Raw genomic sequence first — 26,254 nt, forward strand, 5'->3', positions numbered from 1 at the left:
GTTGACAGAATTTTATAGTTTGGGCTGGTGTCATCTAGATTGAAATGCATTTAAAGAATATGTGACTTGCAAACACTGTAGTGGTCTATGCATTTTAGAATATCACCTTTGCTTTCTACCTTGTATATTCTCTCAATTTACATTACTTTTAAAGGGCAATACTCATGTTCTTTTGGTTCTTAAGTCATTTATCCTGTTTTCAACATTTACTATCTCCATATCCCGTTTATGTGCAGTGACACACAGATAAAGCAGTATTTTATTCACTGAAGAGATAAGGGGAGGAGTTAACCGCAACTGTGGCCAAAGGGACAGGGGAAAACATCAAAACATGACAATCTTGTGGCTGTGAAAAGTGCTCTATTTTTGGCAGGTGATGCCAGTGGGTCGGGGGCACAGTGACAAGGGGGCACTGAATGCTAGTGTAAGCAACTTGAATTTCACTGCATAAGTTTTTCAGGCATTAAGAACCACTCAGGATTTTCCAGCAGGGGGTCAAGTACCCAGATTTGTTAGAGAATTCTGGTGGTGGCAAGTATCATGGCTCAGAGAACTGAGAGGCAGGCGACTAACCTGAATGCAGGGGAGAGCAAGATGTAGTGGTATTTAGAAATAAAGACTAGAGACAAGACTGTTGAGTGGAGTGTATGAAGCAGGAATGAAGGGTCCTTGAAGGCTTAGATACATGCTTTCAAATAAAAAATAAGTGTAAATGGGGAGGCGGCTGGGTCCCATTCAAAATATTTGCAGTTTGAGGCAACAGAAGAACCTCCAGATAGAGATCCCACTGCCAGCTTGAAACATGGATCTGAAGTCAGCACAAAGGTGGAAGTCTAGGACCCATCCAGAGGTGAACTGCCCACATGTGCTTAGACAAGTCCTAAGGACTAAATCCTGGGGAAACCACACTCAGGGGACAGAGGAAAAGGAACAGTCAGCGGTAGGTCAAGAACTAGGGGCGAGCAGGATCCTGGAAGAGGAGTTCAGGACAGGGAAAATACTGATCACCTCCACCAGGTAATAAGGTTTTCTCTCCCCACTAGAACAGAAGATGCAGGAGGGCAGGGACTCTGGCACTGCCTGCATCGTAGTAGCTGATCAAACACTTAAGAGGATCAAGGCTGAGCCTTAAGTGGTCTCTGAACTTGTAACTGAAGGCACTGATAACATAAACCAGGGCCACATTCAGAACCCCCACTCCCAGCCCCCTTATCCTATCCAGCTCCACCCAAGCAGAGCATAGGCTTTTCAGGCATTAAGAACCACTGCCAGAAGACAGAGAAGGTTCAGACACACATGCGAGTGTACCTCTGAACTCTGGGATACATCTTTATGTGGAAGTCTCGTTTACACATTTTGATGGAAGTTCTTCCTAATAACACTGTCATTAGATTATGAAATAGAGCCTATAAAAGCTATACTGAGCATGTGAACATAAAAGTAACTTTAAAATGAATTTTATGTGCATTATGCCAAATGAAGAAGTCACCTCATCATTTGTTTTGAATTTTCACATTTGCTTAAAAATTACCATGCCTTGATCTTTTATAGCACCTTCTCCACCAATTGGTATTGGCAGATTTCCAACTCGATGTGGACATTGAAAGATCAGGCTGTAGAGTACAACCTTTTGTGATAAAAAGCCCCAAACAGAGCCTTGCATTTTCTGAGGTAGAATCCTGTCCAGACAGGTGAGCTGCTGGGACTTCACTGCCAGGGTCAGCTTTCTTCACCCACCAACTAGGCCTTGTAAATAAAGCACAAAGTGCCTGGCACAGAGTAGGTGCTAAGTATTGATTGTACACCTGGATTTTCCTTTGAACCATGAATGTAACAAAAATCCATGTCCCTTTTCCAGCGCCGTTCAGACCCTCAGGGCTTGTCCCTTCACTGAGGCCATTAGGTTCCACATCCTTCGTGAAGTCTTCCTCACTTCCTCAAGATGAGTTCCCTTTAGGCCTATCATCTCTAAATGCAAGGGCTTTGCACCTCCTACTCAAAACTCCACCAAGGATATTTGCTACACGGCATTTATTCAATGACTTTCTGTGTTTAGTCACCACTTAAGTCACTGTTAAGCTCTTCCTATCTATTTGTATCACAGCTCTTCATCTTGGGCTGTTAAACCAACAGCCAGGGAAAGCCCGTGAGCTGTGATTTACAATGACTGGCCCTGTGTCAAAAAGGGCTCTGAGTAAATGCCTGTCGAGGAAGAGGAAAGAGATGAGGATCCTGAGGAAGGGCCCAGACAGGATACACAACCCATGGAACCTAAGGCCAGAATAAGGCCTGGGGTCTGCTTTCCCCCTGCCCTGGAGGCTCTGTCCATCTATGGGTGATTCCAAGGCACAGTGGTGAAGGACATGATTGGCCCACCAAGTGTGGTCCTCTGGTCTAGTGGCAGCCCCTTGGCTGGAAAACAGTGCAACACGCATTCCGTTTAGATCTTCTGAACATGTGCAAGCAGCATTCTCTAATGGAAATGGAGACAAGGTCCTTCTTGAAGGAGAGAGCCCCAGAAGACATGCTCTGCCGCAAGACCAATCAGGTCACTTTTAAGGTCCCTGAGAACAGCAGCCTGGGAGTAACCAAGACTTTCAAAGGCTGACAAGGCACAGAGTGGATGAGTGAAAAGGTAATACATGAAAACAACAGCTTTGGCTTATAAAACATCCAACCTGAGGCAGGGCGTCCAGCATCCAAACATATGGAAACAGATATGCTCATCACAGGGGTTATCAGAAATGTTTCTGCACTTCTCATACTGCCCACATCCAAGTTCTGCTCCACCCTCCCATGAACCCGCACAGTATACACACATAATCTACAGAACAAGCCAGGGGCTGGCATCAGAGCCTGAATCAGGACAGAGCTCTTGGCACTCTGCACTCGGTCACATAACACTGCCCACACTTGAACGGCAGGGTGTGCCATGTGAAAAGTTAGGCTGCACCCAAGACTGGCAGGTCTGGAAAGTCTTTCACTTCTCCTACTTCGCTGAAAGGCTGGCCGCCCTGGTTGAATGTCAGCTTATACCGTAACCGGATTGGCTCCTGGGCAAAGATATAAAATGGTAAATCGGTGAGGAGCAACGGAGACCAGCATAGGTAAAAGCCTTTCCCCATGCAGGAGTCACCTAGGAACAGTGGACACCTATTAACTCAGCCCAGGTGAGGACGTCCCACACTGTGACAGGAATACCCTGGTCTAGACCCCGGGGCCTGCAGACACAAGGGGAGCCAGGCCCACATCTGGGGGTTTCAGTCCTTCATCCCACACTTGTGAAATCCTGAGCTGGACCACTGCTAAGAGACCAGCTGAGGACGACAGACGGGCTTCACCCTTTCAGAGGACTCCACAGATTAGGGAGAGTTTGTCACTCCCTTGGTTCCCAGCCATAACAATCTGGTCTCATGTCTTCTTCTAATAAGCCCCAGAGGAAAACACACTCCAGCAGGGAACAGTCCACCACCACTCCCAACCACCCCAGAGACTTCAGAGCAAGACCTCAAATGCCTCTCCCCACCTACCAAGCTGCCACCCTACAGTTCAGGACCCACCTCCCAGCTGTTAGACACTAGAACATACTTTGTGTGGATTGTCGAGCAGCAGCATCTGAGAGATCACAGCTGGAGGCATCAAAGGACTAAAGGCTGGGAGCTGGGAGCTGGATGCCGGCTGCAGTTTCACTCTCATTGACTATGGGGTGGGGAAGATCCAATATATAACTCAGTCCTAGTAAACGACAGCTTCAATAAGGAGATCAGGTAAATAGGAGAGGCTGACTTGCACCCCATCAACTGATGACAGGATTCAGAAGACTGCTCCTTCCACACACAAAGTGTGTCTGATGTATCAGTGCTTAGCTTCTGAGGGGCACATGCAGAGCGAGGGCACATCTTGGGTTGAACTCCAACTCTGCTTCTCACCAGCTCTATCACCTTGGGCAAAATATTTAACCTTTCCGGGCCTTTGAATGATAATTGATAAAACAGAAGTAGCAATAACACCTGCCCCACATGATCACCATGAGGATTAGAAAATGTGTATCTTGGCCCTGGCCAGGTAACTCAGTTGGTTAGAGCATCATCCCGATACACCAAGGTTGCGGATTCAATCACTGGTCAGGGCACATGCAAGAATCAACCAATGATGCATGAATAAGTGGAACAACAAATCTCTCCTCTGCTCTAAAATCCATAAAAATTAAAAAATTTAAGAAAATGTGTCTTTTTGTCTGCCTTGAATCTTCCCTTTCAGGAAATGCCCCTTCCCCGTTTCTTGTGATGCCAGCGTGGCTATTAATCTGTGGGGCCCTTGTCCCCTTGTTAAAGGGGTGGACCTAATATCCAAATTGGCCAGAGTACCTCACATCCCTGAACACACGTTATTGCCAAGGTACGCAAGTAACACCAGTGCCAATCCTATCCAGGTTCTCTTGGGCAGTCAGTCTGCTTGCCTCATGCCAGGTGAGAGTCTTCTTTTTTTTTAAATCCTCACCCAATGATGTTTTTATTGTTTTAGAGAGAAAGGGGGAGAGGGGGGAGAGATGGGAAGGGAGAAAGAGAAACATGGATGTGAGAGAGAAACATCAATTAGCTGCCTCCTCTACACACCCTGACTGAGATCGAACCTGCCACCTTTGGTGTACCGGACAATGCTCCAACCAACTAAGCCACCCAGCAAGGGTTCTTCCTTTCTTTTTTTCCCTTCCATATTCATTATTTAATTTAATCTTTAAAAAAATTTTGTTTTATTTTTTCAATTACAATTTGCACCCAATGTTATTTTGTATCAGTTTCAGGTGTATAGCACAGGAGAGTTTCCTTCGGAGATAAAAGGGTTAAGGATCATGTGATCCTGGAGCTGCTGGTACCATTCTCCTGCCCTGTGGAGAGTCTGTCAGAACAGGCTCCAACGAGGAAGGCAGTCAGAAGGTGGGAAGAGACAGATTTTTAAGGAATCATCTAAGAACTTACCTGGATCCAGACATCAGAAATCACCAGTAAAATGAGCCTTCAACTACTCTGAGTCAAGACTCTATCCTTCCACCTAACTGATACTGTCCCAGCAAAGGGCCTGGTGCTCAGAAACAACAGCCTTTATTGACAAACTCAAAGGATCTGCCCAGCGAATGGCTCACCTTTGGCACGGCCACTTGAAACATGATGTCCCAGACAGGCTGGGTGGCAGTGCTCATCATGGTCAGCAGGAGCACCTGCACCTCGGGGTGTCCAGGGGCCCCCGTCTGGGAAAAGTGGAGCAGAATTCGGAACCCATTCCGGTCGTACACAATGATCGGAGGCAGGCTGCCTGGTAGAGAAGGCCCAACCAAAAGAGTTAGCACTGCTACAGTCCCCAGCCAGCCAAGCCGAGAGGCGGCGTGCACATTCTCACCAAATGCTGTCGCAGCTCTGGTCAGTGCCACTCCAGGACTTGCCCTCTGCACTGCCGTAATCCAATTCCTCATGACTTCTAGCTGGACGCCTATGAACCTCCAAACTGACCTCTCCCACCATCCAACCATCCTAAGCACATTACCAGATGTGTGTTTTTTTGTTGCTTGTTTGTTTTTAAATATGTTTTAATTGATTTCAGAGAGGAAGGGAGAGAGAGAGAAACATCAATGATGACAGTCATCGATCAGCTGCCTGCTGCACATCCCCTACTAGGGATCGAGTCCACAATCTGGGCATGTGTCAGGACTGGGAATCAAACCATGACCTCCAGGTTCATCGGTCAGCACTCAACCACTGAGCACACTGGCCGACACCAGGTTTTTTTTCTAAAATAAGAGCTTTTAAAAAGGGAGAAATGATTAAAATAATGAACACTGGAAAATCCAGGATATCAAAAAACAAAATTTTTAAAAAACACACTTAATTCTATTCAGGAATAAGCACTACTAACATCTGGGCCTGTTTTCTTCTGGTCTATTGTGCATGACTACACACACACACCCTATATTTAACTTCAAAGAACTATACAGATAGCAGATCTCTTTAAATTAACAGGTTTAATGGCATTCCAATAGAAATTCTAAATGGATTGTTTTAATGTAAGTAGGAAATGATTCTAAAGCTAATTTGGGGTGAAAAACAAACACATGAGACTAATCATAAAAAAAAAAAAGAAAAATTAAAAAAAAGGGAGGTATAGCTATTTGCACTAACAAATACTCAGGAGGTACAAAATAGCAATTCAAACTAAGCGATATAAAACGAAGCATGCAGAACAGACCCAAATGTGAGAATTTAACATGTTAAGAACATACATTTCAAAACCGGTGGCTGATTAATAAATGGCAAACACCTGGCTAATGAGCTAGAAAAATTTTTAATGAATCCTTGTCTCATGCCAACCATCACTTACCAAAATGCAAATATAAAAATACAGTTAAAAAGCCCTGGCCGGTGTGGCTCAGTTGGTTGAGCCACTGCCCATGCACCAAAAGGTCACCAGTTCAATTCCTGGTCAGGGCGCATATCCAGGTTTCAGGCTGGATCCCTAGTAGGGGGCATGTAAGAAGCAGCTGACAGATGTTTCTCTCTTATATCGATGTTTCTCTCTCTCACTCTCCCTCTCCCTTCCTCTCTCTCTCAAAATATCAATGAAAACATTAAAAAAATAATAGTTAAAAATATATAGTTAACAATGAATCTGCCAAAGATTCAAAAGGCTGAGAATACACATGAGGGATCGTGGTGAAAGTGTGGAGTTAGGACAACCTTTCTGGAAGGGAGCTTGGCAATGCAGATTAAAATGTTAAATGTCGCCCGGCCGGGGGTGGCTCAGCAGTTGAGCGTCGACCTAGGATCCAGGCGACAGGGGTTCGATTCTGGGTCAGGGCTGCGGGCTCGATCAATGACTCTCTCATCATTGATGTTTCTGTCTCTCTCTCTCTGCCTCCTTTCCTCTCTCTGAAATCAATAAAGATATATTTACAAAAAATTAAAAATAAAATAAAGTGTTAAATGTCTACACCCAGTATTTCTACTTTTAAGAATATATCCTGTTGAGCCCTGGCCAGAGTGATTCAGTGATTAGAGCATCAACCCGTGTACTAAAGGGTTCCAGGTTCAATTCCAGCCAAGGGCATGTACCTCAGCTGCAGGCTCGATCCCCGACCCTGGCTGGGGCATGTGCAGGAGGCAACCAATCGATGTGTCTCTCTCACATCGATGTCTTTCTCTCTCCCACTTCCACTTTCTCTGAAAATCAATGGGAAAAATATCCTCGGGTGAGAATTAAAAAATATACACATACATGTATATATACATACTTACGCGTGCGCGTGTGTGTGTGTGTGTATGTGTATGAGGGTATATATCGAATTGAATTTAATCAAGAAAGTTTAAAAAAATAGGTTTCCAGGCCCTGGCCAGGTAGCTCCATTGGTTAGAGCATCGTCCCAATATGGAAAGGTAAGGGCACATTCAAGAATCAATCAATGAAAGCATAAATAAGTTGAACAATAAGTTAATGTTTCTCTTTCTCTCTCAAATCAGTAAGTTTAAAAAAAATTTTTTTAATAACAAAATTAAAAATTAAAATATAGGTGTCCAAAAATGTTCATTGTAGCACTTTTTGTTTTTGTTTTAGTATGTTTTTATTGATTTTTTTAGACAGAGAGGAAGGGGGAGGAAGAGAGAGAGAAACATCCATCAGCAGCCTGCAATTCGGGCATGTGCACTGACTGGAAATCGAACCAGCGACCTCTTGGTGAATGGGAAAACACCCAACCAACTGAGCCACACTAGCTGGGCTATAGCACTGTTTTGAACTGGAAACAAATTATCTTTCAGAAAAGAACTGAGTTCCTAGTCGGTTTTGCTCAGTGGTTAGAGCATCGGTCCACAGACTGAAGGGCCCGGGGTTCTATTCCAGCCAAAGGCATGTACCTGGGTTGCAGGTTCAATCCCTGGCCCAGTCCAGATGCACACAGGGGGCAACCAGTTGATGTGTCTCTCTCACATCGATGTTTCTCTCTTTCTCTTTCTCTCTCTCTGTCTCCCTTCCATTCTCTCTGGAAAGTAATGAAAAAAATATACTCGAGTGAGGATTAAAAGAAAAAAAAATTTAAGGGAACTGAATAAATGAGTTATAGTACATCTGTATTCAGTGGTATTATGTATGAATTCATTTTTTAAAAAGGAAGCTTCTGGAGAAAAATTAAGGGCATGAAAAATGCTATGGCTCATAATAGTAAATAAAGCAGGATATACACACTATATTATGGTGCCAATTAATTTAAAAAACGTGTACATGAATAAGACAAGAAAATACATTAAGACATTAACAGAACTTCCATCTCTGGGTGATAATGGTACAGGTGATTTTAATTTTCTGATCTATCTTTTCTAAAACTTCTAAACTGAAAATGTATTTCTTTGCTTTTAATTTTTTTTTTTACTTTGTTTTGTAATAATTTCAGATTTTTTTAAATTGAGAGAGGGAGGAATGGGGGGGAGAGAGAGAGGAAGGGAGAGGGAGAGAGGGACGCAGGGAGAAGGGAGAGAGGGAGAGAAAGAGAGAAACATCGATTTGTTGTTCCACTTATTTATGCACTCACTGGTTGACTCTTGTATGTGCCCTGGCTGGGGATCGAAACGAAAACCAGGACGATGCTTTAAGCAACTGAGCTACCTGGCCACGGCATAAGAATTTCAGATTTATAAAAAGTTACAAAGCTAACAAAAAATTCCCATATACCCTTCACCCAGCTTGCTCAAATGTTAATGTTTTATAAAACTGCAATACAATTACCAAAACGAGGCAACTAACATTGAATATGGATTATTTTTAAATCAAAAATTAACACAGCAAGTGTGCAAAGGGCTCCCACTGCTCACTGACTGTTTAACTTCCTCTGCCTGGTTCCAGGGCCCTTTGCTAGAGAGCAAGGCCAGGCCCCGGATCTAAAGCTCAGTTGTTTCCTGCTCATATACTAGTGCTCCCCAGAGGCAGTTACATTACTTAGTGAGCCTCCAAGTTTCCTTTGTACGGGGGTAATATCTACTTTCCTCCCTTACAGAGGATCTCTAGAGGAAGAAAATCACCAGCCAATTCCTTCCTTTCCTTCTAACTCCACCTTTTCTGAGTTATTTCAAGCCACACTGAACATTCTCTTGAATTCCAAATGAACGAACATGTGTCCCTAAGCAGACTCAACCCCCTAACTGAATCTGCCTGCCAACATCCTTCACACGTCCACCCCAAGACAGAGAAAACATTAAGGAAAATATTAGCTGAGAGGTGAAACCATTTCCTATCCTCAGCCCTGAGGCAAAATCTCTACCACTTATCTCCAGTTAAGAGCCATCCCTACAACTCCAGAAGGGATCAAGCTGGACGTCTAACAGAGAGAGAGAAAAAAAAGGGTGAAACTGCACTTACTGGGCTTAACAGACTCCAAAGGGACAAATATTCGAGCCAGAGGTGTATTCTGGGAAGATGGAGATGAAGCCAATGGGCCAGCCTCCCAGGACCACCCTGGAGATGACTTAGTACCTGGTGGCACTTCCTTGGGGATACTTTTCTGTGGAATATAATTCCTGCAGAGAAATAAAAAAATATCAAGACTAGCACGAATTTCAGGAATCTGTGACTAGGCTTTCTGATGAACAAGATAAGAAAGGGGAAAAGTATACATATACATATGTATATGCATATGTAAGTGAGTATGTGTATATTTTAGAAGTATATGATTTTAGACAAGTAATTTAACCTATGCCTCAGTTTTCTGAGGGTTGTCAGAATTAAATGAGCAAACATCTAAAATGCACTTAGTGGAATGTGTGATGTAATAAGGAGCCAATTAACAAGAGCTATTAATAAGGTAACTAATGGAGCTGTCAGGCAGACTCTGATGACACACTCACTCAGCCAGGGTCAGTTTCCCACATGTGATCACCAGAGGGACAGGAACCAGGAAGATGGTAACACAGACTGCAGGCACCACACCATTCATACTTCTTTATGATTTTGTCCATTTGCAATACAAACTGAAAACATTTTTGGACAGTAGTAATCCACCAAAATCAGAATTATTTTTTGTGGAGTTATTAGAGAGTGAACTGGAAAGGAACCCCTCTAGATGTGGTAGGTACAGCCTCCCAGCACATCCCTGACACCAAGGTCCTGTGATCTCTCCACCAGGGTCACAGGCACTCATAGGCAAACTGCTCTAATATTTCCGGAGGCAAAAGGACAAGGTCTCTCGGGGAAACGTGTTCATATTCATAGCTCGGAGCACCTCTACTCTGATGAAACTATACTATAACCACTCCCCCAGGTGCCTCCAAACTGGAAGCTATGGAAAGATCCATAAGAGGGAAATGATTAAATACATGTATGTGTCCATGTATGAATCATTATATAACCACTGGAAAGAATAAGACAGATTTGTATAAACTGACATGCAAATATGTCAAAGATATGATGTGATATGAAAAAATCCACACTGGAGTACAGTTTGTATATTAAGAACCCATTTGTGCCCTACCCGGTTTTGCTCAGTGTTTTGAGCATCGGTCCAGGGACTGAAGGGTCTTGGGCTCGATTCTGGTCAAGGGCACGTACCTCGGTTGCAGGCCTGATCCCCAATTGAGGCGCATGAGGGAGGCAACCAATCGGTGTATCTCTTTCACATTGATATTTCTCTCTCTCTCTCTCTCTCTCTCTTTCCCCCTCCCTCCCTTCCACTCACTTGAAAAGCAATGGAAAAAATATCCTCAGGTGAGGAGTAAAAAACAAACAAAAAGAACCCGTTTGTGTGACAACAATACATTACTACATGTGTAGGAAAAAAGCAAACAAGGAACATTCAACATTATCTTTAGGGGTTGATATTTGGGACATTCCATATTAATTATTTCTCTAGTGATCGAATTTTGCTTAATTTCAAATTATATCATAATCAGAAGAAAATCCCTCAACCTACAAACAAAACATTGTCACCCACTGCTGCTGCTGCTGCTGCTTAAACAAACCTCTCCAGAGGCATGGCCACGGCATGTGCTTCTGACTTCAGTCTCCAGGGTCACCCCAGCCCTGGTTCAGTGAGCCCCCCATCCCGCCCCTGCCTACAAGACTCACAGAGGGCCTGGAGGCGGCTGCGGGGACAGGAGGTCCAGCAAGTTTTCTGTTGATGCGCTCTGCCCACTGCTGGGTAATGTGCTGGCAGGAGTCCTCTTTTCCTTACAGCAACTCTGCCCTGCAACCTGCCAAACCAGGAACGGCTAAAATGAGGCCAGGATATGAATGACCACTGGCCACGGTGACACCGAGGCACAGCTCTCCTGACTGCACTGAAGCTGCCGCAGCCCAGACTGAGTACACTGCCTGAGGCACGAGGGAAAGAAAGGGCAAGAGCACATGACTCCGAGGAGAACTCCAGTAAGCAGAGCCTGGGCACTGCTGAGGAGGGTCGAGGCACAAGGAGGAGACAAGGATGTCTTCCTGTGGGGCTTCGTGCCAGGCAGCAGAGCTGAGGAAGAGGCTTTGGCCTCCAAGTCTGTAAGCAGCCCCAGGCTATGCTATAGCCCTCTCTCCTCTGGGCAGCGCTTCCCCCACCTCCCCTCTGCAGCCCCTGGGAAGAGCTTCCTTACCTTGCTGGTAACTGGAGCATCACTGATTCCTGCAGGGAAGGAATAGAGAGAGATGCACACCATTAACTCAAGCTGCCGGGAGGGGGGAGCAGCACCATGCCCACACACCCCTTCCAGAACACTCAGAAAGCCCAGAGTGAAGTGGCCAAAGCCATCCACCTTATCCACAGCAAACCTGAGCTTCCCAGTATGCCCACTGCCGTCAAAAATAGGCACGTTCTGCCCATGGGACCCCGCTTACTCACTCTCCCTGGGAGCCAGGGCCATTCTGTGCCTGCTCCCCAAGCCACCACCCTCACCCAAGGCGGCCAGGTCCTGATGAAGGAGAGATGGTGCCCCAGTCCCAGCCTGCTCAGATCCACTGTCCACCTCCAAGTCAATCAGGCAGTTTCTCATGCAGCCTGTTGGATTCTGAAAGACTAGAAAACAGATTTAGTCAGTCAGAATGAGAGCAGTCTCCACTTAAAGCCTTCCAGCTTCCCTCAGGCCTCTTCCCAGCCAAGACACCATGTCACCCCATCCTCAACACGCCCCCAGCACCTTCCACTTCAGGTGGAGGGCTGGGCAGACAGCCTGCGCTGGCGCCTAGAATGAGAGAGCCAGGGGACTGCCTTCCCCCCAGCAGCCAGAGGCCTCCTCTGATGGGCCATTCTGCCTGGACATAGCATAGCTGGCTTCTCCAGCTCAGAGCACAAGGCTCCTGGCCAAGCGAACCAGGTTAACCTGCAGTGCTTGATAAAAACCCAAACACCCAGGCCTGGCGCTAAGCAATCCTGACTTGCAAGGTTCAAGTCAGGGACCTAGGGATCTGCATTTTAATCAGCAGTGAGATGATTCTGATGCAGCTAGCTGGCCTCAGGAGCCACTGAAGATCTTTTTTTGGGTCTCCAGCTCCCATAAGCAAGCAGGCATGAGAAGAGGAATCTAAACCTGGGCGCAACACAGCTACCTGCTTCTGTTTATAGCTAAAGCTGCGGTCCAGCCTGCCAGTCACCCCATCATGACACAGGTGGTGGCTCTCACAGGAAAGTGAGTGAAAGAGGGCAAGTTTCTTATTTCCACAGCATAATCCAGGATATTCTGAGGATCATCTCTTTTCTGGGATTTGCAGGCTGCCCCAAGGCAGAGGGCATGGAGAGGCTCTCTGCACATACCTCTGGAGACAGGTATTTCTCCTACTGTGCTGGTCACTGTATTCCCAAAGATGACACGGCCCTCCATCACCTGCTTGTACAGCAGAACTCCCTGGGTGAGGAGGTCATTTGCCTGAAGAATCTCCGCTGAAGAACGAGAGAAAAATCAGAGTCCCCAGGTGCGCTACCAACAACCTTAGTCCTTTTTAAGCCACTCCACAATGCAGCTGCCACAGGGCTCGGCCAGATTCAGTCCAGCCATGCCCCACCCCCAAGCACATGATTAGGCCCCTCTATCAGATCTAGGGACTCAAACCCTGGACCCCAACACTTTCAGTTCTCAGGATAAGAGTACGAACCAAATGTGTTCACCTTCTATGCCTGCTCTATCCACATGATAGCCAACGGCTGAAATATGGCTCCATCAACTAAGGAACTAAAACTTTAATTAATCTAAAATTAAAACAGAAAACCATTTTATCAACGTGGATGTGACTATTAAAAGAATTTTTTGGCCCAGCCAGGCGTGGCTCAGCGGTAGAGTGTCGACCTGGGATCCAAGAGACCGGGGTTCGATTCCTGGTCAGGGCACATGCCCGGGTTGCGGGCTCGATCAATGACTCTCTCATCATTGATGTTTCTATCTCTCTTTCTCCCTCTCCTTTCCTCTCCCTGAAATCAATAAAGATATATTTAAAAAAAAAAAAAAAAAAAGGAATTTTTTGGTACTTTCAGTTACTGAAAAGCTTGTAAGTATGTAGGGAAAAAATTGGTACATGAATTTTTACCCTTATAAAATCTAAATATAGATCAAGCATTCTTGATGAAAATTTAATGTCCAAATTAAAATGTTCTGAAAGTATAAAATAAGCCTGGATTTCAAAAACTACACAAGCCTCTCATGGTCTAGTTTACCTGTAAAAAAACCTCTCCCAGGAGAGAGAAACAAAAGAGCAAAGGGCCAAAGGCTATGCAGGCCAAAGTGCCAGAAGATTACTTCTTAGGCGTGACTGACCAATTACTTCTTGTCAACAACCAGACCCCGTGGGCCTCTTGACCACCACCTATGAAGTACCTCTGTTCCCTCTGTCCCACCCCAATTGATCCTGAATCTGATCAAGCCCCTGGATCCAACTGATAAGGAAACTCAGGAATAGAGAATCATGCTAAACACCATGGGGATGACATTAGAAAACAGAGACCAAGAGAAACTCTGCATGTCAAAGGACATGCTGTTCATGCACAAAAATAAGGACCGAATGGGGGCTTCTATCCATTAAGACTTAACAAATATCCACTGCCCGGATGGTGTGGCTCAGTGGACTGAGTGTCCTCCCGTGCACCAATAGGTGACTGGATCAACTGCCCATCAGGGCACAGGCCCAGGTTGTGGGTTTGATCCCTGGGTACAGGGTGTGTAGGAGGCAGCCAATCCATGTTTCTCTCTCATGGATGTTTCTCTCTCTCTCTCCCGCTCTCCCTTCTTCTCTGAAATCAATAAAAACATATTTTTTTTAAAAAGAAAAAAGAATTATCAACCAATTTCAAATTATGGTTTTTCTTTTGAGTTTGGTTTAAGGGGGGCTGGTGTTGCTCAGTGGTTGAGTGTTGACCTATGAATCAGGAGGTCACCAGTTCTATACCTGTCAGGGCACATGCCCAGGTTGTAGGCTTGATCCCCAGTAGGAGGCATGCAGGAGGCAGCCAATCAATGACTCTCATCATTGATGTTTCTATCTCTCTCGCCCTCTCCCTTCCTCTCTCTGAAATCAACAAAAACATATTAAAACAATTAAAAAATAGAAAATAAATTTAAAAAAATTAAAAAGAAGGGGGCAAACAGTAGCAAGCAATGGTTAAAGAGGGAAATGCCAGGGAACGCTGAACACTGAATGAATGTTTAATTACTTTGAAATGTCTGGAATTTGCTTCAAAATAGAATGGGAGGTGAGAGGGAGAGAGTGGTACAGAAAAAACAAGGTCAAAAGATTGGTCATGAGTTGGTCACTGTCAATAGGTGAAGAGTACGTAAGATTTATTCTACTGTTCCCCTTTCTGAAGTGTTTAGAGATTTTCAATAAAAGACAGAATGTTTTAATACCCATGTTAAGGTATTAAAATTCTCCGCTCTCCTGCCTTGGCCAGTGTGGCTCAATTGGTTGGAGCATCGTCCCGTACATCCAAAGGTTTAGGGTTTTATTCCCAGTCAGGAAACACACCTAGGTTGTGGGTTCGATCCCCAGCTGGGTTGAGCGTATGTGTAGGAAGGCAACGGACTGATATTTCTCACTCACATCAATGTTTCTCTCTCTCCCACCTTCCTCTCTCTCTAAAGTCAATAAGCAGGTCCTTGGATGAGGACCTAAAAAAAATTCTCCACTTTCCCTACCTCTGACTCCTTAGGTTACCTGCCCGGCCCTTGAAGGGGCTCAGGTTGGGGGAACCTACAAGATGACGACTGGAAGCTGTTTAAGGGCCTCTGTGGGTGGTCCAGCCTTTCTTCAGCCATCAGCACTATCTCCTCTCTCTTCTCCCACCCTCAGCCCCTTCTACATGGTGACTGTCCTCCCCTTCCTATGCTTTCAGACCAGCTGCTGATTTCTCGCTTAAGGCTAGATTCTTCTGGAAATCAGTTCTAAATCAACTTAGGCCGTGCCCTTCCTGAGCCCATCACCATAAACCCTAAAGTCCATTCTGCCTTGTTCCTGGCACCACAGAGGCACAATGGGAAGGAGCATGCCAGCTTTGCACCTGGCTGCTTCCTGGGCCGAGAGGAAGAGAACGTTACCTAGAGCGTCGTCATCGTCAATGGTGTCACTCGCCAGCCGGAACAGGGTGGGCCGCAGCTTCTCACACCTCTCATACACAACCTGGGAAACAAAGCTCAGTTCACCACACCCAGGACCCACAGGAAGGCCCAGGGTCTTCGTTAGCACGCAGCAGAGTCTGGGTCTCAGGAGTTCTCCTTGATCAGCCCGAAATTCTTGACTGCAAGCTTGAAGTAACAGGGCAGCTACAGTGTGAGAAATAGTTCAGGCCACTACTGTATGGGAGTTGTTTAATATAATAGTTAAAAAGGTCACCCAGCCAGGCATGGCTCAGCGGTTGAGTGTCGACCTAAGATCCAGGCAATCAGGGTTCAATTCCCAGTCAGGCACATGCCCGGTTGCAGGCTCGATCCCCAGTCAGGGGCGTGCAGGGGGCAGCCGATCAATGACTCTCTCATCGCTGATGTTTCTACCTCTCTCTCTCTCTCTCCCCTCTTTCCTCTCTCTGAAATCAATAAAAATATATTTAAAAAAATAAAAATAAAAAAAACTGAAATGTGACAAGACCTTAGCTCAACCCTGGCTGGGTAGCTCAGCTGGTTAGAGCGTTGTCCCGATACACTAAGGATGTGGGTTCGACCTCCGGGGTCAGGACACATACAATAATCAACCAACGAGTGCATAAGAACATCAAATCAATTTTTCTCTGTTTCTCTCTCTAAATCAATCAATAATTTTTTTTTTTTAAAAGACTTTAGTTCAGAAAAAACCCACTACGTCAGTGTACAGCATTCTCTTCTTCAAGCTCCCTTCTCTTGCTCCCCCTAGAACGGTTTTGCAATGGATGACCCCCCCGATGGAAGCCTGCAGTGACTCCCCATCCAACTGCTGTCCAGTGCCAGGATTCCCTTTACAGCAACACTCCCATGACTCCCACCACAGGCTCTCCTGGAACTACATCTCATCCCTCTACCCCCACCTGGGAAATCTCATCTCGATCACCACAGGGACAGTGCTCCAGACAACATCACCATCCACATTGCTGAAGGGACACTGATTCTGCACATCTCAAGTTTCCTTCCCTGCAGGGGAGCTCAACTAACTAAGCTAACACTCTAGCCCTCCCCCCAGTGCTGGTGAAATAACATATCTGGAAGGGGGCTCTGGAGAGGAAGCAGAAAGGAGCCCCTTCCTCCCACTTTGCTTTTGATTCTACCTGCTATACGGAAACCCACATTCGGACCTGCTCCTACCTGCTATAAGTATTAAAGAAGGAACCCCTAGTGGAAAGGACACAGTAAACATGCCTGGTTCTAGGGTTCAGTATCAGGAAGCCACTGGCCAAAATTTATTTGCTACATTTCCAACATCAGCTTTATCCATTATAAAGATGAACTTTGGTTTCCAACTGTGTCTCTCTTACCTTGTACCTGGTTATTATCTTGCCTGGGGAAAAACTGCTATTTTTTCAAGCATTTTTTAAAAAGTATGTTTTTATTGATTTGAGAGAAAGAGGGAGAGAGAGAGAGAGAAACATCAATGTGAGAAAGAAACATAGATCGGCTGCCCCCAGAACGCCCCAAATGGGGAACGAACCCGCAACCCAGACATGTGCTTGATGGGGAAATAAAGGCACAACGCCCAACTGAGCCACACGGGCCAGGGTAAAACTGTTCTATCTAAAAGCCCAACATGCTGATCCTCCTGAGGGGCTCTGGTGTAACTGAGGCAGGTTAGTAAAAACCAGGAAAATTCCCTGGCAGGTAGAATGAGGAAACTGAGACAAATGGCTGAGCAAACGGCTGAGTAATTAACAGCCAGCTAATAAACCACAAGACCCTATCCTTCCTAAACAAAAATACCTAAGAGAAGATGGTTTAAATCACCATAGCCAGGGATCCAGTAAGATCCAAACTAAGGCAAGATGGAGGAAAAATGACCAGAGAGTGACCCCAGGCCCCATTATATGCTCATTTTAATACATCAGCATCCTAAGCATCACACCTGAAACCTAATGAATATTACTGAGATCCTCCCTGGGACCTGCCCTATAATTGCCCTACAGAAAAGAGAGAAAACCCTCAGGACAGAGATCACCAGCCTGGGCTCTTTGAGCACTCCACACCTCCTTCCTCAGGCACCTCTTTCCTCAGGTGTGGACCTTTGAGGGTCGTCATGAGACTTGCAACCAGGGAGCAGTGGGGAGCAGCAGCTGGTCCCGGGCTCACCCCTAATCCTGTCTCCAAGGCCCTTCTTTTGCTCACTGTCCTAAGCTTTAATAAACTTTCACTTCCACCTGAACTCGTCTTGAATTTTTTTCTGCACGAGCCAAGAGCTTGCAGGTGGCCTGGCACACAAAAAGGGCAGGGCTAGCCCCCAGTAACACAACCTCACCATGGGAGATTGGCTTTGGAGTGTCTGCCTGGCCCAAACCCCCAACCCTCCTGAGTGCAGTCTCCTCCAGCAACAGCAAAGACCAGCACATTCCTCTCTAGATCTCTGCCCAATCCCAGTGGCTGTTCACTGACCCAGGCAGGTACATGAGCCACACTGGCCAAACAGATTCTCTCTCAGGAGTTGGTATTGGGAAAGACAAGCTTGTTTCTGCTAGCTTTGCGAAATGGTAGGGCAGGTAAACCACGTGAAGGGTCTCTTCTATGCAGAGAAGCATAAAAAGCCAGAATGCAGACAGAAGCTGGATGCAGCCTACAAAAAGAGGCAGAGAGCAGAGCTCCAGAGAGACTAAGAATGGCTGACTCAGACATTTCAGTGCCACTATCCCCTGCCTGCTACACCAGGGGCTGGTGTGTCTTAGATAGGACACCTGAGCACCAGCAAAAATAGAAAAAAAATAGACAAATTGAACTTGAAAATTAAAACCTTTTGCATGTCCAGTGTGGCTCAGTTGGTTGGGTATCAACTGAACCTTTTGGTTCCCTGCTCCAAAAGGTTGCTGCCGGTTTAATTCCTGTCAGGGCACATGCCAGGTTTGCAGGCCCGATCCCCAGTAGAGGCGTGCAGGAGGCAGCCGATCGGTCATTGATGTTTCTCTCTCTCTCTCTCTCTCTCTCTCTCTCTCTCTCTCTCTCTCTCTCCTCCCCCTCCCCCTCCCTCTCCCCCTCTCCCTTCCTCTGTCTGAAATCAATAAAAAACATTTAAAAAAAAAGAATTCTTGACTGTGCCCTAGCCAGGTGGCTCAATTGGTTGGAGTGTCACCCATGTGCCAAAGGTTGTGGGTTCGATTCCCAGTCAGGGCACATACCTACATTGTGGGTTTGATCTCCGGTCGGGGCACATAAAAGAGGTTACCAAGCAATGCTTCTCTCTCTAAAAAAAAATTTAAAAAAATATGTCCTCAGGTGAGAAAAAAAAATAAAATTCTTGATTGGGACGATGACTGCACAGATGGACACGTCAACACATAGCAAACACACTGTAAATGTGTGCAATTTCTAGTATGTCGGTTATACTCAGCTACTCCTGTCTTTTTTACTTCTTTACTTATTACATTTAGAGACGAGTACCTGCAGGGCCTCCTGGTCTGGTGGGGCCTGCCCTGGCCTGCGGTACCTGCTCAGCATTTCCTGCAGCACCTTCACGTGGCTCCGCACTTCCTCCACGGCACTGACTCTCTTGGACACCTTCTCTGATTTCTCCTGCTCCTTTGGGAGAAAGAGCATAGCAATGAGAGAGCAGAAGCCCTGGATAAAGCCTGAACAGGGGGTGGGAAGGGGGTACTGCACTGGGGAGAGCTCAGGGAAGTCACTCAACACGGACTGGATGGAGTGCTCACTCAGCGGGTGAGGAGAGCCCTCAAAGCCCAGGGTTTCCGGGGAAGACAATGCAGCTGGGGGACTGGCGATCCACTACTTTGTACCACCAGCCTTAATCCTCTGAAAAACAGATTCCCAAACCTGGACTCTATCCATGCAATACCTGTGACCAGGACAGAAAATAGTGTCTGTGAACCACTTTGTGCTACTGGGCAGAAGTACCTGGAAAGCACATAGTGTGGTCCCTGCAGCCCTCAAGGAGCTGCGCATGGCTGTTCCCCAGCCCAGATTAGGAGGCCATCCACTCCCCCAGATAGCTGTGCATTGACACCCTCCTCACACACACACCCCCACAGACACTGTGCAGCCCCTGTCCAAGGCTGGTTCTGCAGAACGCAGTGGGAAAATGCCCACCTCCTTGACCAAACTCTTGATCAGTCGGTTTGCAGCCTGCAGATCCTCAGGGTGGCTGCTCCTCAGAAGCCTTGTCAGAAGCTGCAGGTGAACAAGAAGAGTAGGTGAAACTATTCCACTCAGTGTCCAATGGCCAGTGTGTGGCATCAGCTGACACTCACAGGAGCTCGTACATTTCACATGCATTATCCGAGCAAATCTGAGCACTCACACTATGATGTAAGTACTACCACTGTCTCCACAGACCACTCGTTTCAGTGGGGTAAGTAGGTGGAGGATCATATCCCGCAGGAGACATTTGGAAAAGTCTGGAGACGCTCTGATTGTCACAATTGGGGTGCTACTGGATCTAGTGGGTGGAGGCCAGGGGTGCTGCAAACATCCTACAAATGCACAGGCAGCCCCAACAGGAAAACTAGCTTGCCCAAATGTCAACAGTGGGGAGTTGTCCTGGACCCTGGACTCTATGATGTGACAGGGCTTGGCAATCTTGTTCACTTTATTTCCAATGCCCAGCAGAATGCCTGGCATAGGAGTCACTCAATCTTTGTTGGATGGATGGCAGGAAAGATGAGGATACTGAGCCCCAGAGAGTGTTAGCAGCTTTCCCAAGCTTCTGTCTTTTTCAGAAGTCCATGTCCTACCTTCTCCCTTGCTCCTTCCACCCTCTGCAATTGTTAGAAACCAGCAGGAGAGGAACCAGAGAAAAAGTCAGCTCAAAACCTAGCATAGCCCTGCTTGTCTGCCCCCAGGTATGCCATGGCCACTGAACATCTGGGGCCAAGGAAAGGAAGGCACAGTTGGAAGGCAATGGGTACTACAGAGAGACACATGTACAGCCTGGAGCTCTGGTACTGCACTAACCAGACGTGTGAGTGACCAAGACCAGGAATGACCCAAAGCACTGCCACCACTCATGCTCTAGGGCAATCCCAGGTCCTGGCCTGGGTTTTGACTACCTTCATTCCCCTCACTGATGTCTGAGGACGTTGGGAGACAGAAGGGAAATGGATAGGACCAGGCTTACCGACATTAAAAAGAGTTGAGCCAACAGATGACGAATTCTTTCCCATGACCGACCATCCATACCACAGAAAACACACAACCCTTATGCTACCTCACTCGCAAAAACCTGCTCCAGAGAGCTAACTCCCTCACACGTTCTCTCACACTTTGGTTCAGCACTCAGAAGACACCTCAAGGGACACCGGAAGGGAGTTCCTGCAAGAAGGGGTCTGATTGGATTCCAGGTAGGCCACCAAGGTCAAGGAAAAACTACTTACCTTTGACTTTTCTTCATCGGCATCAAAGATGGAGCTCCTGGGCCAGGGAGAAGGTGGGGGCAAGATTTTATCCACTGGGAGCTTTGGGTCTTGCTTTATGATTCCTAGAACATGCAATTCATGAAGTGAAGACACTAATTTCATCAGGATCCCGTGCAAACCCTGGTTCCTGATGTCCAGCTAGGAAAACAATGTCAATTGCCTTAACAGATACACTCAGGATGCAATCTGCAGCCTCCCTCCAGAGAACCCAGGGAACCAGCACCAAGACATCAGAGCCGACTAAGTCAGAGCAAACCAGAGCCTATGGCTAGGTTCTGCAGGCTCTACGCTATAAAAATACTGATCACTTTATGCAGGTACCTACCTCCCAGGGTCCAAAAAGTACAGCGGGATCCCTGATACTCCTAAAACATTGAGTATGTGACCAGGAAAACAGTCCCTCCTGAATCCAGTTCCTAACTCTACAGATCACAAGGAAGAGGGAGCATGGACTCCCCACTCCCACACAGGACACAGAAAGGCATGGGCAGTATATAAACTCACGACTTTGCAAGAGAACATACAACCTCTGAGGGAACAGGCTCTCCTCCTCCAGGGCTGTCGGTGTCAGTGTCTAGCTGTCTCTACGTCCTCAGACCAGGGACAGTGCCTGCCTAAGACTGAGGCCTAGTCAGAGCAAAGATGGAGACACCACCACTGAGTAACAAGAAATAATGGCCTACCTCCTGTCAGGAAAGGCAAGGGAGTAAGACCCTCTCTGAGGTACTGAGTAAAGGAAGACCTCAGTACCTAAGGTGGAGCAGATATTGAGAAAAATTCCAGCAAATCAGCCCCTACCCTAAACACTAGCTAACACTGGAGGGATCTGAAGTCTGGTGAGGGAGGGTAACCACAGCAATAGCAATCTCAACCCAGCTAGCTCTGCCCACCAGAAGGAAAGGTGTGCCCACTACCAGATATTGAAAATTACTTGTCTCCGTCTCCACTGTCCAGTTTTCAGCAATAAATTACAAAGCACACAAAAAAGCAAAAAGGAGTAAGTACTGGGCAAAAGGAAGCACAGTGTAAGTAATGGGAGCCAGACCTTGTTTCTTCAGCATCTGATAGGCATCTCGGATCTTAATGTCTTCTGGAAACCAGACTGTCCAACTAAAGAGTATTTCAATGATTCTTCCTTTAACTTTTTCTGTGGTCCAGGACCCTAGGTACTGAAAATAACCAGGAAAGAGAATTACAGAGTTGGAAGGGACTTAGTAGAGCACCAGCCGAGAGAAACGCTGTTGAGGCCCAGAGAGAGCTGCCCTAGGCTGGTTGAGAACTGAGGCATGCCAGAAGTCGAATCGCCTGGCACAAGGGGTCAATCTCCAGCACAGCTAAAATTAAAACCCACCATATGTGGTCTAAGTTAGAGCCACTGGGGACACTCATTTTTTGACTGGAGCAAGCGTGGAATAATAAAAGAATACATTTGGTCTTTGTCTCCAGTTCCAGGCACAGTGCTTCAAACACTCTTGGAATTTCCTGACTGACAGGATTCTTTATTCACAATGAGCCCCCTTGGACCATACCTGAGTTTAAGCTTATCCCGGGGGGGGGGGGGGGGGGGGGGGGGGAGCACTTAGTTTCAAGGGAGGAGTTGACTATGCCAGAAAGACCAACCATGTGATTGGAGGGTTGGAACTATCAGCCTCATTCAACCCCCAGAGGGGAAGAGGGGCTGGAGAGTGAGTTCAATCACATGGCCAGAAATTCAATCAATCATGCCTGCATACTAGAACCCCAGGTAAAAACTCTGAAACAAGGTTCACAGAGCTTCCTGATTGAATGCATGGATGTGCTAGGAGGGTGCGGTGCCTGGATACCATAAGGAAAGGCATGCAAGCTCTGCTCCCCTTCCCCCCAAGACCCTGGCCTAGGTATCTCTTCCATTTGTATCCTTTATAATAACAACAACACAGTGCTTTCCTGTGGTGAATTACAGAACCTTGTGGAGGTGGTCATGGGAAACCCCCAATGTGTAGTCGGTCAGGCAGAAGAGCAAGGAGATGAATAGCTGGTGTCTAAATTAGGCATCGTCTAGATATGTCTAAGGCCTGAACAGGTAGGGTCTGCACTAACTCTGGGTAGTGTCAGAACTGAACTAAATTAAACTGTAGGACACACAGTTGGTATCAGAGAACTGTTGTTGGGAAGCAACAAGAAAAGGCTCCATCCATGTCAGTTACCTGAGAATGACAGAGCTCAGACAGGTGCCAGGAGGAAAGGTGCAGAGGACAAGGCAAGAAATGGTATGAAAAAAAAAAAGAAATGGTATGAAACTAAAAGCCATACCTGACATATCTCTTTTTAAAAAAAATATGTTTTTATTTCTTTTTAGAGAGAGGGGCAGAGAAGGATAGAGAAACATCAATATGAGAGAGAAACATTGATTGGCTGCCTCCTACATGCCCCGCCCCGCCGGACTGGGAACGGAGCCTAAAACCTGGGTGTGTGCCCTGACCAGGAATTGAACCAGTGACCTCTTAGTGCATGGGAAACGCTCAACCACTGGCCAACACCGGCTGGGCTACACCTGGCATCTCTTGCTATCTATTAGGAAACCTGTGCTCCAAGCTAGAGTTCCTCTCCCCTTCTAGGCCGCCCATCCACAAGGCCATCAATCAATCAATAAATAAATAAATAAATAAATTTTAATTGACTTTAGAGAGAGAAGAGGGAAAGAGAGAGAAACATCGATCTGTTGCCTTCCCCAACCTGGACTGAACCTGCAACCCAGCTATGTGCCCTGACCAAGAATCGAACTGGCAATGTTTTGGTGCACAGGACGACGCTAAACCAACCAAGCCACTCAGGCTGGGCCACAGGCCAATTTTAAAGGGAGAATCATTTAATGATGCTAACAATGGAGGACAGGAATCAGCAAGGTTGTCCTAGACCTTGGAGAAGAAAGCTGTCCCATACAGGGCCTCCTCTCTTGACTCCCTCACAAGCCTGAGACAGGCTGCAGTGTCTGTCCAGGAACAGGCCTGCCTCTGGACACAAGCAGGTGGCATGAGTCTGAAGGCTGGGCCAGGCGCAGTACAGTAAGCAGGGCCAAGACCAGGGCACTCACCTTTGGGGATAGCACTTTGATCAGCTCATTCAGGAAGCGGAACTTGGCCACCTCACTATGGAACTTCTCTCCGCAGTGGTTCACACACATCTCCAGCACCTGCACAGACACAGGACTCCCACAAGAATGAGAAAACCACTGGCTCCAGGCTCGCCTGAAATCTGAGCATTTGCTGGAACCAGAGCTAGTGTTTACTCAGGTCTATGAGGACACTGGAGTTTGGGAGAAAGGGTAACATTTTCAGATTTTTTAAAAGCACCTATTTGATCTTGCTGTATCTGACAGGTTTGTGCCCAGCAAACAGCTCAGTGGGCTGTGTACCCTGAGGTCACCCAACCTTTTAAGAAGAACCTTTGGGCAGGTGAATCCCTCCTTCTCAGAGGTGACATCCAGTATGTAAGGCCCACGAAATGCTAAGCCACAAGTCCCCAGCAGGAAGTTCTAGCAACTATGGGCCCAAACTCACGGCTGGCAATTGTCAGCCAAGGCTACACTGCAGTCACCCTCTACTGACTGAGCGAGTGCTCTGTAGAATTCTGGTCCTCACTCAATGGCTCACTCACTGTGTCACCAGTCTGGCCCTGTAGGACTTAATTTGTCAGCTCTGGTCTATAAAGAACTAAGGAAATAAAACCTTTTTCTTCCTCCCAAAGCAGGCTCGGCACAGCTCTCCAGAAGCAGACCTAGGATGGGCAATCGGAGCCCAGCCTCTCTGAGGCCAGTAAGGATGCTCCTCTGAGGCTCCCTGCCACACCAAAATGGGAGTAGGTCCAGCTCTCTCTGGCTCAGGGCAGAAGTAAGGCTAAAGGCCAAACTCACCGTTAAGGCATAAAGAGCTTCTTTCTCTTGTGGAGATTGGATCTTGTGGGCCAGCAGCCAGGGCGCATGGGTTGGGCTAAGAGAAAACAAAGACACTGGGCTCTGGGTGGACAATCTGGCTAAGCATGCTCCATAAAGCCACCTCCCGTCCAGGAGTTCGGTCCCACAGAAGAGGTGGAATGTGACTGGCACACAGCCCATGCACAAGCCTCTGAAGGGTTCCAACCCCCACCTACCCTTCCTCCAGCTACTGCTGTCCAGACACACCAACCTCCCCAGCCCACCCACTTCAAAGCTCCAAGCTGAGCAGTCAGGCCCAGGCCTATGGTAGCCGGGTCATGAGTAGCACAGACCTCGTCTGTTGTCCAATAAACACTAGACAATATGATCAAACTGTCTGCCCATTTCCAAATGCTAAATAGTCAGAAATACTCAGATTAAACATCTGGATTCTTCAGCTCCTATCCAGGTGCTTTGGAAACAGAATTCAACACAATCTTGCCCTTTTCCTCATTCTTCTAAAGAAAGGTTACATTTAAATTATGGCGAGTACACCAAGCTCTTTCACACTGCTACCTTCTATCCATAACATTCAGGTCTCCTGAGTACGAGTGTTTCTTAATGCCATTTAAAAATTTTTTAAATAACTGCCAGTTACAAACTCACTATTCATTTGTTTAAAAAAACAAAACATGTGAATGAGCTATCTCTAAAAAAAATGTTCTCAGTAAATTGTGGAGAAGAAAAAAGAAAGCCTAACTGTTGTAACAGTCCCAAGACAAAATGGCATGCACTTGATTTGAGGGGCCCCAGAGTCCAGTGTGAAGGTCACCTTACCCATTGGGATCAGTGTTCACCTGGTCACAGAAATTCTGGATAGCTGACCAATCCTGTTCTGACATGCTTGGGTCTGTGGCTTTATCTGTCAAATTAATAAAAGATAAAATTACAGAAAGCATAATAAAAAGAAACATACATTTCTTCCCCCTAAAATAAATATGACAGCCAAGGGCTATGACATCACACCTCTAGGGGATCAGACCCAACAGGCAACAGCCGAAAGAGACAGGACATACCTGTGCTGTTGCCACCGCAGGCAGTGGCCAGCACTGACACAGCCTCAGTGAGTATTTGCAGACAAGCTATTGACCTGAAAGGGGTTACATTTCTGGTGTAGGGGTCAGCCTACGTGGGCCTTCTGCACGTTCCTCAACAGGGAGTCGCTGAGACCACCTTCGTAACACTCCCCTCCTCCCCAATGGCCCTGCAATGAGGACAGTCAGAGGCCAGCACCTGGGAGGCCACTTGTAAATTTCTTAGCTTTGTGACAGAAGGACAGA

The 26,254-nt window shown here is 46.7% G+C and overlaps 1 protein-coding gene across 3 annotated transcripts in view; it reads right to left on the reverse strand.

Annotated features, from left to right (window-relative positions):
- Window positions 1-1,305: 1,305 nt before the first annotated feature.
- Window positions 1,306-26,254, reverse strand: part of GGA2 (golgi associated, gamma adaptin ear containing, ARF binding protein 2) — a 32,305-nt gene continuing 7,356 nt past the window's right edge. For 2 of the 3 annotated variants that reach the window (XM_087815835.1, XM_016222678.2), the window contains exons 2-17: window positions 25,752-25,836; window positions 24,915-24,990; window positions 24,096-24,194; window positions 22,068-22,191; window positions 20,981-21,084; window positions 19,698-19,778; window positions 19,035-19,172; window positions 15,531-15,612; window positions 12,764-12,889; window positions 11,909-12,028; window positions 11,610-11,638; window positions 11,098-11,222; window positions 9,397-9,554; window positions 5,144-5,313; window positions 3,589-3,699; window positions 1,306-3,053 (exon numbers count right to left, since the gene is read on the reverse strand). In XM_087815835.1, coding sequence (XP_087671961.1) covers window positions 2,943-3,053; window positions 3,589-3,699; window positions 5,144-5,313; window positions 9,397-9,554; window positions 11,098-11,222; window positions 11,610-11,638; window positions 11,909-12,028; window positions 12,764-12,889; window positions 15,531-15,612; window positions 19,035-19,172; window positions 19,698-19,778; window positions 20,981-21,084; window positions 22,068-22,191; window positions 24,096-24,194; window positions 24,915-24,990; window positions 25,752-25,836 — 1,739 coding nt within the window. In that variant the 3' untranslated portion in view covers window positions 1,306-2,942. Of the gene's footprint in view, window positions 3,054-3,588; window positions 3,700-5,143; window positions 5,314-9,396; window positions 9,555-11,097; window positions 11,223-11,609; window positions 11,639-11,908; window positions 12,029-12,763; window positions 12,890-15,530; window positions 15,613-19,034; window positions 19,173-19,697; window positions 19,779-20,980; window positions 21,085-22,067; window positions 22,192-24,095; window positions 24,195-24,914; window positions 24,991-25,751; window positions 26,038-26,254 lie in introns of those variants that run through there. The other variant, XM_016222679.2, reaches the window with a different exon arrangement.

Source organism: Miniopterus natalensis, chromosome 3, assembly GCF_054644295.1.
Source record: "Miniopterus natalensis isolate mMinNat1 chromosome 3, mMinNat1.hap1, whole genome shotgun sequence".
Taxonomy (NCBI): domain Eukaryota; kingdom Metazoa; phylum Chordata; class Mammalia; order Chiroptera; family Miniopteridae; genus Miniopterus; species Miniopterus natalensis.